The sequence below is a fragment of the Geotrypetes seraphini genome, chromosome 10, assembly GCF_902459505.1.
Source record: "Geotrypetes seraphini chromosome 10, aGeoSer1.1, whole genome shotgun sequence".
Lineage (NCBI taxonomy): Eukaryota > Metazoa > Chordata > Amphibia > Gymnophiona > Dermophiidae > Geotrypetes > Geotrypetes seraphini.
The window spans coordinates 129,467,116-129,483,511 of NC_047093.1; the positions used below are offsets into that span (position 1 = coordinate 129,467,116).

A 16,396-nucleotide genomic window follows, 5' to 3' on the forward strand; every position below is an offset into this window, starting at 1 on the left:
TTGGGGGGTTGTAACCCTCCACATTTTACTGTAAACTTCACTTTTTCCCTAAAAACAGGGAAAAAGTGAAGTTTTCAGTAAAATGTGGGGTGTTACAACCCCCCAAACCCCCACAATGCCCCCACAACGCAGCGCGATGTCTATTAAGTAAAGTGGGGGGTTCCCCCCACGCCCCCCCCCCCGTCGGAGGCCTAAAAACAGTAATTTTGAGCGGCGCGCGCCTCCGCACTGCGCTCAATTGTCTGGGCGCGCCTTTGTCCCGGCGCGCTTTTGACCCGACACCAAATGGAAGAACTGCAAATTAAAAGTAAAGAATACACAGAAGGTAAACCACAATGGGGAAGCTAGGGAGTAAAGATTAAGGAATAACTCTGGCTGTAAGCCAAATCTATTTAACAGTCAAATGCATCTTGGAAAAGGGAGGTCTTTAGATTTCCCTTGAATTTATCTAAGTTGTATTTGCCCTAATATGAAGCGGAAAGGAATTCCATATTGTAGGGGCCATCATTGTGAACGACTGCAGATGGTGGATGAAGAAATGTAGGTTTGCTTGTTGACTATCGAGCCGCATTTGTTGTTCATTTGCACTCAATAACAAGCACATCCATAGCATTAATGAGCAATTCTATTCTATCTCCTTTCGTTCCATCCATAGCTTAAAGAACTTTAAATGAATAACTCTCAAATTTAATTTTTTTTTTGGGGGGGGGGGTTGGTTTTGCAATTTTATAATTCCAATTATAGTGCCGTGAAAAACATTTGCTCCGTTTAGTGTGCCAGAGCTTAAAAAAACATATATGAGAGACACTGAGTTACTGCAACCTGAGGTTGTGGGTTCAAATCCCACCCCGTTCCTCGTGACCTTGGGCAAATCACTCAATCCTCCATTGCCCTAGGTACATTAGACAGATTCTGAACCCACTGGGACAGATAGGGAAAATATCTGAAGTACCTCTATGTAAACTGCCCAGATAATTTGATAGGCGGTATATAAATACCTAAAGTAAATACTAGGTCACTACGTAGATCACCACAAATAATTTCACACATAGGAAACTTTGTGAACTGGTGGTGGCTGCTCAGAAATACTCGTGCTTAAAGAGACAACTGGAGGCGTTTCAACTTTAATTTAGTGCCAGGTTATAACATGCCTTCTTTTCCCATTATTCTTGCCTCATGCAATCCCGGACTGAAGGCAATGCCAGCGCCTTTTGCTATTTTAAAATGTTTACGATGCGTCCAGAGAACCATTCCATCTTCTGCCACCCTCTCTCTCTGGTTTTCTCCGAGGCTGATCATTTCCGAGAAGCTCGATTTGCTTCATCCATGAAGGTTCACAACGCGTCAGCCCCTCGTCCCTTCGTGCCTGGCTGGGAGCTGATTGGCCGGAGGATCCCGCCCCGGCTGCTTCAGGCTATAAAACCAGATTCAGACATGAAGACGCAGAGAGAAGCGAGCAGAGCAGAGCTGCCAGCAAAAAAGAAAAAAAAAAAAAAAAGAATTTCTGGGTAGCATCTGGAAGGACAGCCATCCCCAGCTACTAAAAGCGGAACCAGAGCTAAGTTCATCGAAGCAAAAGCCTTCCCCTGTATCCGGGATCCGTGCAGCAGAGTCAGAATGTGCAAAGGACTCGCGGGAGTGGCTGCTTTGCCAGCCACATGCCTGAAAAGGTGAGTCTGCTCCCTCGGAGATTACTCAGAGCAGCGCTCCGTTGGAATCTCATTTTTGTCCCACAGCAAATTGTGCTACTGGTCTAGAAATCCAGGCTATTGGGAGAAAGAGGAACTTCTGGTTGTGTTACATCAGATTATGTGGCATATCCTGTGCAACCCACCCAAATTATTCCACCAGAGTTTACTTATTAATTTGTTTTAGCATTTATATATCACTTATAACCTAAATGGTGTACATTCAGGTACTCAAACATTTTCCCCTATCTGTCCCGACAGGCTCACGCTCTATCTAATGTACCTAGGGCAATGGGGGGGGGGGGGTTAAGTGACTTGCCCAGGGTCACAAGGAGCAGTGTGGGATTTGAACCCTATCTGTCCTGGCAGATTCACACTCTATCTAATGTAGCAGGAGCAATAGGGAGTTAAGTGACTTGCCCAGGGTCACAAGGAGCAGTGTGGGATTTGAACCCTATCTGTCCTGGCAGACTCACACTCTATCTAATGTACCTGGGGCAATGGGGGGGTTAAGTGACTTGCCCAGGGTCACAAGGAGCAGTGTGGGATTTGAACCCTATCTGTCCTGACAGGCTCATGCTCTATCTAATGTACCTGGGGCAATGGGGGATTAAGTGACTTGCCCAGGGTCACAAGGAGCAGTGTGGGATTTGAACCCTATCTGTCCCGACAGGATCACGCTCTATCTAATCTAGCAGGAGCAATAGGGGGTTAAGTGACTTGCCCAGGGTCACAAGGAGCAGTGTGGGATTTGAACCCTATCTGTCCCGACAGGCTCACGCTCTATCTAATGTACCTGGGGCAATGGGGGATTAAGTGACTTGCCCAGGGTCACAAGGAGCAGTGTGGGATTTGAACCCTATCTGTCTTGACAGGCTCACGCTCTATCTAATGTACCTGGGGCAATGGGGGATTAAGTGACTTGCCCAGGGTCACAAGGGGCAGTGTGGGATTTGAACCCTATCTGTCCTGACAGGCTCACACTCTATCTAATGTACCTGGGGCAATGGGGGATTAAGTGACTTGCCCAGGGTCACAAGGAGCAGTGTGGGATTTGAACCCTATCTGTCCCGACAGGATCACGCTCTATCTAATCTAGCAGGAGCAATAGGGGGTTAAGTGACTTGCCCGGGGTCACAAGGAGCAGTGTGGGATTTGAACCCTATCTGTCCCGACAGGATCACGCTCTATCTAATCTAGCAGGAGCAATAGGGGGTTAAGTGACTTGCCCAGGGTCACAAGGAGCAGTGTGGGATTTGAACCCTATCTGTCCCGACAGGATCACGCTCTATCTAATCTAGCAGGAGCAATAGGGGGTTAAGTGACTTGCCCAGGGTCACAAGGCGCAGTGTGGGATTTGAACCCTATCTGTCCCGACAGGCTCACGCTCTATCTAATCTAGCAGGAGCAATAGGGGGTTAAGTGACTTGCCCGGGGTCACAAGGAGCAGGGTGGGATTTGAACCCGCAACCCCGGGGTGCTGAGGCTGTGGCTCTAACCACTGCGCCACAGACTCGCCATGCGAGTGCTTGCGTATTTAGACAGAAGGACGCTCCACCTCACCGTGGGATCGTCACAGATGCTGTTTTCCCTCGGTTATGGCGAATCCTTGTGCAGTAACAGCTTTATCGACTGAAAGTACTGCATCACATATAATCAGCACCTCCAGATATTTCAGGCACGGCAGAGACGTACAATCCTTGGGATAGTTCAATGTTTAGTCTGGTTTTCCGACAAATACTTTTCTGGTTTATAGGTAAGGGAAGCTTTCCCATGACAAAAAAAAAAAAATCTGTTGGCCAGCTGAAACATGGAATAAAATTTCTCAGACAGGTGCTGAAGGAACTTCTGTAGTAGTTTCCTAGATGCAGATTTCCTAATTAGAATTAATTACAGTAATTAGTCACTGTTAGGAAGGACACCTTGCCTGTTTCCTAGCTTGTGGGCGAAGGTTGAAATGTGTTTTGTCGCTGAAGTGTATGGGAAGAAAATAATAAATCAGAAAAGTCTCCAAGCGAAAGAAATTCCGTGGAAGTGCATTATCGATAAAGCAGTCGTGAAACAGGTTGGGCTCCATATCTCCTAGATCAGTGTTTTTCAACCTTTTTTGGGCAAAGGCACACTTGTTTCATGAAAAAAATCACGAGGCACACCACCATTAGAAAATGTTAAAAAATTTAACTCTGTGCCTATATTGACTATATATAAAGTAATTCTCTTGAATAGGAATCAAATAAACACAAAAAAAGTATTTTATAATGCTGCCACCGCCAAAAACACCGTTGGCGGCGGTGGCAGTCAAGTGGCTAAAGAGCCGCAGTTTGCCGGCCTAGGGACAACACTGGAGGGTGGCCAGCTGTGCACCCCCTTGGGACGTAAACCCGGGGTGGGGCAGACCGCCCCCCCCCCACCCTGGTATGCCACTATCTGTACCTCACTCCCTCCCTATGACCAAAAATTCTCCTTTCTTCTATTCCCCGTGTACACAACCATCTCTTTCCCTCCCTTCCTCTCTCCAAAGTCCATGCCTTCTGTGTCCAAACACTCATTCCCTCCCCCACCTCAGCATCTCTTTCCCTCCCTTCCTCTCTCCCAAGTCCATTTCTTCTGTGTCCAAAAACGCATTCCCTCCCCCACCTCAGCATCTCTTTCCCTCCCTTCCTCTCTCCCTCCCTTCCTCTCTCCCAAGTCCATTTCTTCTGTGTCCAAAAACGCATTCCCTCCCCCACCTCAGCATCTCTTTCCCTCCCTTCCTCTCTCCCAAGTTCATACCTTGTGTCCAAAACGCACTCCCTCCCCCCTTTTGTGTTCCGTGTTTGCCTCCCAGCCCATCTTTGCAACTTTCTCAGCAAAAAGAAGCTCAAGCCGCGAGGCTTGTCTTCTGCTTCCTGTCTGCCCTGCCGCACACAAATAGCCGAACGGAAGTATTCTCCGACGTCAGCGCTGACGTCGGAGGGCAGGCTTTGCTTAAGCCCTCCCTCCGACGTCAGCGCTGACATCGGGGAACGCTTGCGATCGGCTATATGTTAGCTGCAGGGCAGGCAGGAACAGAAGACGAGCCTCGCGGCTCGAGATGTATTGAACTCCGCGGGTCCCCCGTCCAGCTCTCTGTCCACGTGGGGCGGACCGCCCTCTCCCTAGACTGGTGGTACTGCCCTGATCGTACGGCACACCAGGCAACATCTCGCGGCACACTAGTGTGCCGCGGAACAGCGGTTGAAAAACACTGTCCTAGATCGTGCTTCCAGGTGTTCCTGGGAGAAACCTCCCCTCGATTAAATGAAGAAACTGACTGGGCGATCAATCCATACGAATTTTGGAAGAGATAACGAAAGTATTTTAAAATGCTTCAGAACAGTTCCCCCCCCCAAATGAGATCAAGTTTGATTTGGTCATTAAGGGGCCTTTCTACTAAAGCTTCGCATGTGCCAATGGATATACGGGAAGTGCTTTTGCAAAGCTGAAGTTCCTACGGGCTTTGGCGCATTTCTCGTGGCAGCATCGCTACCATGGCTTTGTAAAACCCAAGGTCCAGTAATAGTCTAAGGCAGTGGCTCTCGACCCTGTCCTGGAGGACCACCAGCCAGTCGGGTTTTCAGGACAGCCCTAATGAATATGCACGGAGCGGATTTGCATGCCTCTCACCTCCGTTATATGCAAATCTCTCTCATGCATATTCATTAGGGCCATCCCAAAAACCCGACTGGCTGGTGTTCCTCCAGGACAGGGTCGGGAACCACCGCCTTAGAATATTACTGGACCTTGGGTTCCCAACCCTGTCCTGGAGGACCACCAGCCAGTCAGGTTTTCAGGATAGAATATGCACGGAGTGGATTTACATGCCTGTCACCTCCATTATATGCAAATCTCTCTCATGCATATTCATTAGGGCCATCCCAAAAACCCGACTGGCTGGTGTTCCTCCAGGACAGGGTCGGGAACCACCGCCTTAGAATATTACTGGACCTTGGGTTCCCAACCCTGTCCTGGAGGACCACCAGCCAGTCAGGTTTTCAGGATAGAATATGCACGGAGTGGATTTACATGCCTGTCACCTCCATTATATGCAAATCTCTCTCATGCATATTCATATGCCTTAGAATATTACTGGGCCTCGGGTTTTCATTTTAAGATTGTTCCTACGCATTTGCAGACATTTGCATCTTTTTCACCGCGGGTGTAAGCGGATGTGGGAGACTTTTTGAATTGATGGGGCTCGTTCTGGATGCTCATTTAAAAAAGACATATAAAGACTTTTTTTTTTTTTTTTTTTACAAAAATACGTAGGCACTTAAGGCCAAATTCTATAAATGCACTCAAAATTACTCAGGAGAAAAAAATCGGGGCCACCTGGCTTGGTGGCCGCTACGGGCAGAGTATTCCCCTCCTTCAGTCTGCATGCCCAAGCCCATCAGCTCTGCCAGTCCACTGCCCCAGAACGGGAAGTCGATGCCAGAGGGGACAGGGCCGATCGAGCTGACAGCAGTGCGTATGTGGACTGCGCCCTCGTGACCACGCCATCTATCCCCTAACTCCCTGCACCTGGGGCAGACCGCCCCCCACCGCCCACGCTACGTGCTACTCTGTAAGGGGCATGCACTGTTTACACAAAGGTTTTTCAAAAAGTTTTCGCGGGAAAGGGGGGCGGGAGAAGTGGTCAGAGTGTGTGTCGCGCGACTTATCAGTCGGACAAGCTGGCTCACTTTGCATAGATATTGACGTAATTTGCTTAACTCATAATTACTGAATCACGGCGTTATAATCTCCAGCAGGAAGATATTTTCAAAGTGTTAAACAGAAAATGCTTTCGTCAAGTAGTAATTATGAGTTACGATTCCCCCGTCCTTGAGAAAGTATTGGGGCACAAACTGCATACAAGCTAAGTTAAAAAAAACAAAACTTCACAATTTATATTCATAAAACAGTTTAAAAAGTATTTACGTGGAATAAAAAGTATTTATATATAAAAAAAAACCTGAAAATGCCAGGCTGGGAGTAATGAGGATTCTTACCACCACGAGATATGTTACTCGGGTGGATATCTGAAAATCCCTGATAAGCTTGTGCATTGGTGCTTCTATAGTGCTAATTGAGGAAGAAGATTGTCACTTTATCTTGTGTCATTATTTCTCGGAGACGCTGTATTGTATCTTTATTTGAGCTACCACTTCTCCCTCCGTATTCGCGGTTTCGATTATTCACGGTTTTTAGCTTACTGGCTCCTCCCCCCAAATTACATCACTGATTCCAAGCGTTTACAGAGAAAATCGCCGATTCCCGGCACTTTCTTCACTGTGTTTTGCCTCTCCTTCAGGAACAGGCCAGGTCTCCCACCATGTTATTCGCGGTTTCGCCATATTCACAATGGTTTTTAATAGAAAACGGCAAATAACATATAAAAAAGTTATTTGTGGTTTTTCAGTATTTGCGGTTCTGTTAATCCCCCATCACAGCAAATACGGAGGGAGAAGTGTACACTTCTCTCTCTGTATTCGCGGTTTCAATTATTCACGGTTTTTAGCTTGCTGGCTCCTCCCCCCCAAATTACATCAGCTTGCATAGAGAAATCGCTCATTCCAAGCGTTTACAGAGAAAATCGCCGATTCCCAGCACTTTCTTCACTGTGTTTTGCCTCTCCTTCAGGAACAGGCCAGGTCTCCCACCATGTTATTCTCGGTTTCACTATATTCACGATGGTTTTTAATGGAAAACGGCGAATAACATATAAAAAAGTTATTTGTGGTTTTTCAGTATTTGCGGTTCTGTTAATCCCCCATCACAGCAAATACGGAGGGAGATGTGTACACTTCTCCCTCTGTATTCGCGGTTTCGATTATTCACGGTTTTTAGCTTTCTGGCTCCTCCCCCCAAATTACATCAGCTTGCATAGAGAAATCGCTCATTCCAAGCGTTTCCAGAGAAAATCGCCAATTCCCAGCACTTTCTTCACCGTGTTTTGCCTCTCCTTCAGGAACAGGCCAGGTCTCCCACCATGTTATTCTCGGTTTCACTATATTCACGATGGTTTTTAATGGAAAACGGCGAATAACATATAAAAAAATTTATTTGTGGTTTTTCAGTATTTGCAGTTCTGTTAATCCCCTTTCACAGCAAATACGGAGGGAGAAGTGTATAATAAATATGAAGTTGACCTCCTAGAAGCTATTTTGAGTTTCTCGTGTTCTCTAATTTCGAGCAGAACGAAATGCGTCATGAATCGCGGAGTATAATCTCCAGCAGGAAGATATTTTCAATGTGTTAAACCAAAAATGCTTTCGTCACCAAATTGGATTCGAGTTAAAGTGGAATGCAGCTGTTAACAGAACGATGTTATTTTTGTTCTCCCTAGTTGTAGATTAAACAGCTTGTCAGCGACTCCCCATCTGTTTCTCAAAACTCGCTTCAAAGAGCCCAGACTTCAAATCATGCATATGACATATTTAATCTTAATTATGGTGCAACAGGGCAATAATACAGTGCTTAGATCCATGGCATCTAATATATTACACATTTCCTGCACGCTTCTGCTTTGTGAAGCTATTATAGCCCCATCTGGCCTCTGCCCTTCTTACTGTGCGGCTTCAGCATAGATTTGTTACACTAAAAAGGGGTTTTAGTCTAAGCAAAAGCTTATATGTGTGTCATAGGCTTAATATTTCTTGCATACAATTAGACCAGTGGTCTCAAACTCTAGCCCAGGGGCCACATGTGACCCGCCAGGCACTATTATGAGGCCCTCGGTATGTTTATCGCAATCACAAAAGCAAAATAAAACTGTTTCTCGATCATATGTCTCTTTAGCTATAAATGATAATGTTATTATTAAGACTTAGCCAAAAGGAAAGATTTATACACTATAAAGAGTTTTACCTCATGCAAAATCGTCATTTCTTTAATAAGACATTAACTATTTTTTCTGAGGCCCACCAGGTACCTACAAATCCAAAATGTGGCCCTGCAAAGGGTTTGAGTTGGAGACCACTGGCTTAACTGTATCCATGACATCCTGTTTGTCTTTGGAAAGCAGAGCTGAGCTTGTGATGTCATAATGCCTCATTCCACCAATAAGAGCCAGTCTCATCAGTGATGTCACAATGGCTTGATTGTCCTGTTCTCCCCTTTACTCTGTGGGCTCAAATTTGCGGCCCAGGGGGCCACATATGGTTCACCAGGTACTATTTTAAGGCCCTCGGTATGTTTATCATAATCATAAAAGTAAAATATAACTTTTTCTTGATCATATGTTTCTTTAACTATAAATTACAATATTATTATTAAGACTTAGCCAAAAGGAAAGATTTATAAACTAGAAAGAGTTTTACCTTATGCAAAATTGTCATTTCTTTAAGAAGACATTAACTGGTTTTTTCTGAGGACGTCCAAATACCTACAAATCCAAAATGTGGCCCTGCAAAGGGTTGGACTTTGAGACCACTGAATTAGACGTATGTGAAAGTTCCAGAGTTTTGCCCTGGAGAAGTAAAAATTAAATTTGTAATCACCAAAGCAAAAAGATGATATTTTTATGCTCTTTTGAGGAAATCATTACACTGGTAACTGAACATTGCCTCTAGAAATGAATGCTAACATCAGACTAAAGGATTCACAACAGTTGGATCTGGCGAGGTATAAAAAATAAATAACCAGGGACTAATTTTAATAACAGTGATAAATTGGGTCAGAAACGGAACAGGAAGAACATAAGAGTTGCTATACTGGGTCAGACTGCAGATCCATCAAGCCAGGTATCTTGTTTCCAATATAGGGGTAGATTCACTACCCCTTGAATCCAAGGGGTACTTGAATCTAATATAGGGGTACTTGAATCCAATATAGGGGTACTTGAATCCAATATAGGGGTAGATTCACTAAGCAAACTGAACGTGTACCGATCGGTTTGCGACCCCTTTGTGACCCGATTTTACTCTGGCCCGATTCACTTACCTCTCCTCCGATCCGATTCCGATCCGTGCATGCAAATGAGGGGAACGGCATGCAAAGTAGGCAGGGACGCGATTCACTACAGAAATCTTGCAAACCGACTGGGCTGGCCGATCGACACCAAGAAGCGACTGCTGAGGTCCTTTTTCCGACTGCCCTGCCTTCTGCCGCCCTGCTTCCCTGCCCTGTTCTGCTGCCCTGTCTCAGCCCCGATCTCCTGCCGTCTCCTGCCTGCCCCGATCTCGGGCCCTGCCCCGAACCTCTCCTGCCTGCTGCCCTGACTCACCCACCTGCTCTTGCCCCAAATCTCTCCTGCCGCCTCAACTCTCCTGCCTTCCCCGCACTGCGAGCCCGTGGTTTTAACCTGCAGGTTTAAAGTGGGTTAAAACCACAGACTCGCTGGGCTAGAAAAATAAAAAAAAGTCGCAGCTCTAGCCTGCTCTTAGACACATGCGTCGGGATCGCACACTAGTGATCCGTGCGGTCGGAGGGGGGTGTTCCTCCAATTGCCCTCATTTAAATTATTTTGTTTTGTACATTCGTCGGGCCTCCACGGATCGGCCATGGATCGGGAACCCTAAAGGAGGTTAGTGAATCTAGCCCTAAGTCACAAGTATCTGACAAGGTCCCAAAAGAGTAAGAGATTTTCTGCTGTTTATCCCAGAAATAAGAAGTAGATTTCCTAAGTTCATTTTAATAATGGTTTATAGACTTCTCTTGTAGGAACTTATTCAACCTTACTAAGCTAACTGCTTTTACCACATTCTCTGGCAACAAATTCCGGAGTTTAATTAAACATTGAGGGTCAAATTCTGTGTATGGCACCCGAAAACTTGTCACGCCACAATTCTATAAAATGTATGCGTATCTTATAAAATTACCCTTAGCACCAGTGTATTACATAACTTTTAGGTGTACCGGGGGCCCCCATTTAGGTCAAGGAAAACCAGGCCTAAACACCCCTGCCTATCGTTCGCATGAATAGGGTGTATCCCATAAGTGTGCATAAATTTTAGGACTGCCCATGATCTGCCCCTCTGGCCACGCCCTCTTTTCAGATTTGTACACTAGAACCGGTGTGCATCACTTTATAGAATACTTGTCTTTAAGCCCGTTGCATTAACGGGGGCTAGAATATATGTCTGTCTGCTTTTCTTTCTTTCGGTCTCTCTCCCCCCTCCATTTCCCTGTGCAGCGTTGTCTCTGCTTTCTTCCTCACTTTGCACTCTCCAGCTGAAATATTACTGCCTCGCTTTTTCTCCTGCAAGCAGGTCTGCTCTCTTTCTCATCCCCAGTCTCTTTGCTCTTTTTCTCTTCTTGCAGGGGTCTCTGCTCTACTTTCTCTATGTGTTCCCGATTCCTGCAAACCTCTATGCTCTATTGTTTTCTCTGCATGCTCCTGATCTTTTGTTTCCCTGTAGGTATTTATTCCTATTTTTTTTCCTTCTTCAGTCTCAGCTCTTCTTTCTTTGAACATTTCCTACCTCAGTCTCTCCAATTTTCTTTCTATTTTTTTTCCTTCTTCAGTCTCAGCTCTTCTTTCTTTGAACATTTCCTACCTCAGCCTCTTCAATTTTCTTTCTTTTTCCTTCTTCAGTCTCAGCTCTTCTTTCTCTGAACATTTCCTATCTCAGTCTCTCCAATTTTCTTTCTATTTTTTTTTCCTACTTCAGTCTCAGCTCTTCTTTCTCTGAACATTTCCTATCTCAGTCTCTCCAATTTTCTTTCTATTTTTTTTTCCTACTTCAGTCTCAGCTCTTCTTTCTCTGAACATTTCCTACCTCAGTCTCTCCAATTTTCTTTCTATTTTTTTTTCCTTCTTCAGTCTCAGCTCTTCTTTCTCTGAACATTTCCTATCTCAGTCTCTCCAATTTTCTTTCTATTTTTTTTCCTTCTTCAGTCTCAGCTCTTCTTTCTCTGAACATTTCCTACCTCAGTCTCTCCAATTTTCTTTCTATTTTTTTCCTTCTTCAGTCTCAGCTCTTCTTTCTCTGAACATTTCCTACCTCAGTCTCTCCAATTTTCTTTCTATTTTTTTCCTTCTTCAGTCTCAGCTCTTCTTTCTCTGAACATTTCCTATCTCAGTCTCTCCAATTTTCTTTCTATTTTTTTCCTTCTTCAGTCTCAGCTCTTCTTTCTCTGAACATTTCCTACCTCAGTCTCTCCAATTTTCTTTCTATTTTTTTCCTTCTTCAGTCTCAGCTCTTCTTTCTCTGAACATTTCCTACCTCAGTCTCTCCAATTTTCTTTCTATTTTTTTTCCTTCTTCAGTCTCAGCTCTTCTTTCTCTGAACATTTCCTATCTCAGTCTCTCCAATTTTCTTTCTATTTTTTTCCTTCTTCAGTCTCAGCTCTTCTTTCTCTGAACATTTCCTACCTCAGTCTCTCCAATTTTCTTTCTATTTTTTTCCTTCTTCAGTCTCAGCTCTTCTTTCTCTGAACATTTCCTATCTCAGTCTCTCCAATTTTCTTTCTATTTTTTTCCTTCTTCAGTCTCAGCTCTTCTTTCTCTGAACATTTCCTACCTCAGTCTCTCCAATTTTCTTTCTATTTTTTTTTCCTTCTTCAGTCTCAGCTCTTCTTTCTCTGAACATTTCCTATCTCAGTCTCTCCAATTTTCTTTCTATTTTTTTCCTTCTTCAGTCTCAGCTCTTCTTTCTCTGAACATTTCCTACCTCAGTCTCTCCAATTTTCTTTCTATTTTTTTCCTTCTTCAGTCTCAGCTCTTCTTTCTCTGAACATTTCCTACCTCAGTCCTCTCCAATTTTCTTTCTATTTTTTTCCTTCTTCAGTCTCAGCTCTTCTTTCTCTGAACATTTCCTACCTCAGTCTCTCCAATTTTCTTTCTATTTTTTTTTCCTTCTTCAGTCTCAGCTCTTCTTTCTCTGAACATTTCCTATCTCAGTCCTCTCCAATTTTCTTTCTATTTTTTTCCTTCTTCAGTCTCAGCTCTTCTTTCTCTGAACATTTCCTACCTCAGTCTCTCCAATTTTCTTTCTATTTTTTTCCTTCTTCAGTCTCAGCTCTTCTTTCTCTGAACATTTCCTACCTCAGTCTCTCCAATTTTCTTTCTATTTTTTTCCTTCTTCAGTCTCATCCCTTCTTTCTTTGAACATTTCCTACCTCAGTCTCTCCAATTGCAGCTCTCTTGCCCTCTAAGCCCCTGCTGCAAGTGACTGTGAATCTTTTCTAAGATTTTGTTTAAAATGTCCTACTTAGTAACTTCATTGTGTGCCCCCTTGTCCTTGTATTTTGGAAAGAGCAAAAAAGCGATTCAGGCCTACCTGTTCTACTCCACTCAGTATTTTATAGACCTCTATCATATTTCCTCTTAGCTGTCTCTTCTCCAAGCTGGAGAGCTCTAATCGCTTTAGCCTTTCCCCTTAGGGAAGTTGTCTCATTCCTTTTATTATTTTTTCACCCTTCTCTGTACCTTTTCTAATTCCTTTTTTTTTTTTTTTAAATATCTTTATTCATTTTGAAGCCAAAAATAAGTGCAACATATTATACAATCATATTACATTACAATAGCACTTAAATTCAATCAAAATTGTAATCTATGACAAATACATATATCCCCCCCCATCTTCCTATTCAAAAATTGCACTCAAACCATGGTGACATCACCGATGAGGTCAGCTCTTAGGCATTGGTGGAATGAGGCATTATGACATCATAATACAAGGGGCCACTGAAAAGTTCTCAGCCCGACCAAGAGGAGAATGATGTGAAGCCATGAAACTTACAAGTTATTCCACATTTTTTGACACTTTATGTTTCATTTCATAAGTATCATTGAAAACGAAAAGTGTGGAATAATTTGTAAGTTTCATGGCTCCACATTCTCGTCTTGGTTGGGCTGAGAACTTTTCAGCGGCCCCCTTGTAACTATAGAGGTGCACAGTATTGGAGAACTGGTGCCAAATTTAGTTTCAGTTTGTGTAAATCCTCACGCCCAAAAGCTGGGCATGCATCCTGGCATTATGCACTATTCTGTTAATGGCCCCCAACACATTGTAGAACAGCAATGAGGAAACATTTCTTGGCATCCATATTTGGATAATGTACAAGACACTCTTACTATCCAGTAATCAAGGACAAAGAATTGAGTCTAGCACTTAGGGCTCCTTTTACAAAGGTGAGTTAGGGCCTTAACACACGGAATAACACACGCTAATCTTGTGCGTGCACTAAAAACGCTAGCGCACCTTACAAAAGGAGCCCTTAATGTCACAAATACCAGAGCCTAAAAAATGAATCGGTATTTATTCAATGGACCTCAAAAACCACAGGATAGAGCTCCCTGAAGTAACAAGACTTGGAAAAGGGAGACTTACGGATTATCACTGGTCCGCACCGGAGAAATAATTAACTACGAAGAAAAACCCAAAGAGGGGAAAAAACTTCCTAGACTTCTAATCACCAGAAGTAGACTCAAGAACTCCTGCCATTAAGGGAAGAAGTATCAGGAAGTAAGCTTAAAAAGACCTAGGGAACAGCTTATCAACATGTGAAGTAGAGGTCTGCACGGGAACGGGGATCGCGGGGATCCCGCGGGTTCCGCGGGGGTCCCACGGGAATCCCCCCTAACCCACGGGACTCCCACGGGGAATCCCCCCTAACCCACGGGACTCCCACGGGGACCCCCCCTCTGGCCCACGGGACTCCCACGGGGACCCCCCTCTGGCCCACGGGACTCCCACGGGGACCCCCCTCTGGCCCACGGGACTCCCACGGGGACCCCCCTCTGGCCCACGGGACTCCCACGGGGACCCCCCTCTGGCCCACGGGACTCCCACGGGGACCCCCCTCTGGCCCACGGGACTCCCACGGGGACCCCCCTTTGGCCCACGGGACTCCCACGGGGATGGAAGGCTTTGGAAGCCGGGTTCGTCCATATAATATAATGGACACATCAGCCTTAGTAAAAGAGGGGGCTTATAAGTGAATTACCTGAACAGAAAACAAAAAGAGGGTTCCACAAAAGAGATTCCACAAGGAAAACAGCAGCGCAAACACAAAAGAAACTGTGAAATTGATGATCCTGACAGAAGCAATTGCTGCTTTTTATGGGGACGGGTGGGGATGGAGGTAATTCCTTGTGGGGATGGGTGGGGACGGAGAGGATCCTGACGGGGACGGGTGTGGGCGTAGAGGATCCTGACGGGGACGGGTGGGGACGGAGAGGATCCTGGCAGGAACAGGTGGAAACGGAGAGGATCCTGACGGGGACGGGTGGGGATGGAGAGGATCCTGACGGGGACGGGTGTGGACGTAGAGGATCCTGGCAGGGACGAGTGGGGATGGGTGATATTTCTGTCCCCGCGCAACTCTCTAATGTGAAGCACCTGGTAAACGCAGTTTCACCGGTGCGGACCAGTGATAATCCATAAGCCTCCCTTTTCCAAGTCTTGTTACTTCAGGGAGCTATATCCTGTGGATTTTGAGATCCATTTAATAAATACCGATTCATTTTTTAGGCTCTGGTACTCCTGACATTAAGTGCGACACTCAATTCTTTTTGGATACCATTTACGGAATCTATTCCTATATGTTTACGGCACAGCAGAATATATAGGAGACGTCAAGCATTTTGTCTGATTAGAACTCTTGCAGAGTATCAGGTGGTCAATGTAATTGCTTTCCTCCCCCCCCCCCCTTTTGTCCCGCTCTTCTGTAGTGCAAAAGATATAAAGCACCGACTTGGGTTCTTGCTACAGAAACCTGAACCATGTGATCGGAGCATATCCTGTGGCCAAAAAGAGAAAACACCTTCACCTCCACAGTAAGTCCAGCTTTTATCCCTTTAAGCATTTGTATGTAAAACAGTGTATACCACCTCGGAAGGACCCTAACTTGCTTATTCATTTGGTTTGGGGTTTTGATTTGGTTGTAGGTACGTAGAACAGAATTTTGTGGTTATGGTAACTTTGGTGTTTGGTGCTACACTAGCCCTGCCCACCGGCCCGACACCCTGGCCCTGCCTGACACCCCCCCCCCCCGATCAAGCACGGCTGGCCCACTGACCCCACCGCCTCACCCACAACCGGCCCACCCCAGGTCGGCCCAGGCGGTTGGGACCGGCCCACCCGTCCCCTGTACCTGTTAAACGGTTGAGAGCAGGAGGGGTGCCTGGTCCCTCCTGCTCCTTAGGGCAAGGCTCCCTCCATCTTTGGGAGCAGGAGGGGTACCCAGACCCTCCTGCTCCTAGGCCAATCTTCGGGAGCAGGAGGAAAGTCCTCCTGCTCCTGCTGCCCCGTCCGCCGCTGTGCACTAGTGGCCTTAGGCCCCGCCCCAGCACACCATCTGATGCACCGATCTTAGTTCATTAATTCATTAGTATTGGTAAGTTGTAAAAGTACTGTAATGAAATGAATTGTGGGAGATAAGATTAAAATTGAATTAAGATAATACTTGTTTGCATTAAAGATTTAATAGCTGGTTTTAAGAATCTGAGTTATCCAACAGGCAGCTATTTAATTAACTGAATAAAACCCCAAGCTTAGGCTTTAGTTGATGAATACGTATTGTGGATAACTTGAAAACCCGATTGGCTGGGTGTGCCCTGAGGACTGGGTTGAGAAGCCTTATGAGCCTGCACGACGCAAATAATTTAGTCTGAAAACAAACCCAAAAGGAAGGATTTGACGTGAATATAAACCCAAGGGTTTTATCGGGTGCCTCTCTAGCATCCAGCAGCAACATTCCCCGAGATGCTATGGTCCGTTGGTTCAAACCTTGGGTCTGAGTAGCAGAGATACCTTTGG

General features: G+C 45.3%; 1 protein-coding gene across 1 annotated transcript in view; it reads left to right on the forward strand.

The window, feature by feature from the left end:
• The first annotated feature begins 1,464 nt into the window (after window positions 1-1,464).
• RGS4 (regulator of G protein signaling 4) overlaps window positions 1,465-16,396 on the forward strand; it is a 28,067-nt gene continuing 13,135 nt past the window's right edge. Inside the window, exons 1-2 of the mRNA XM_033959909.1 lie at window positions 1,465-1,670; window positions 15,310-15,414. Of these exons, the coding sequence (XP_033815800.1) occupies window positions 1,618-1,670; window positions 15,310-15,414 (158 nt within the window). The 5' untranslated portion in view covers window positions 1,465-1,617. The remainder of the gene's footprint in view (window positions 1,671-15,309; window positions 15,415-16,396) is intronic.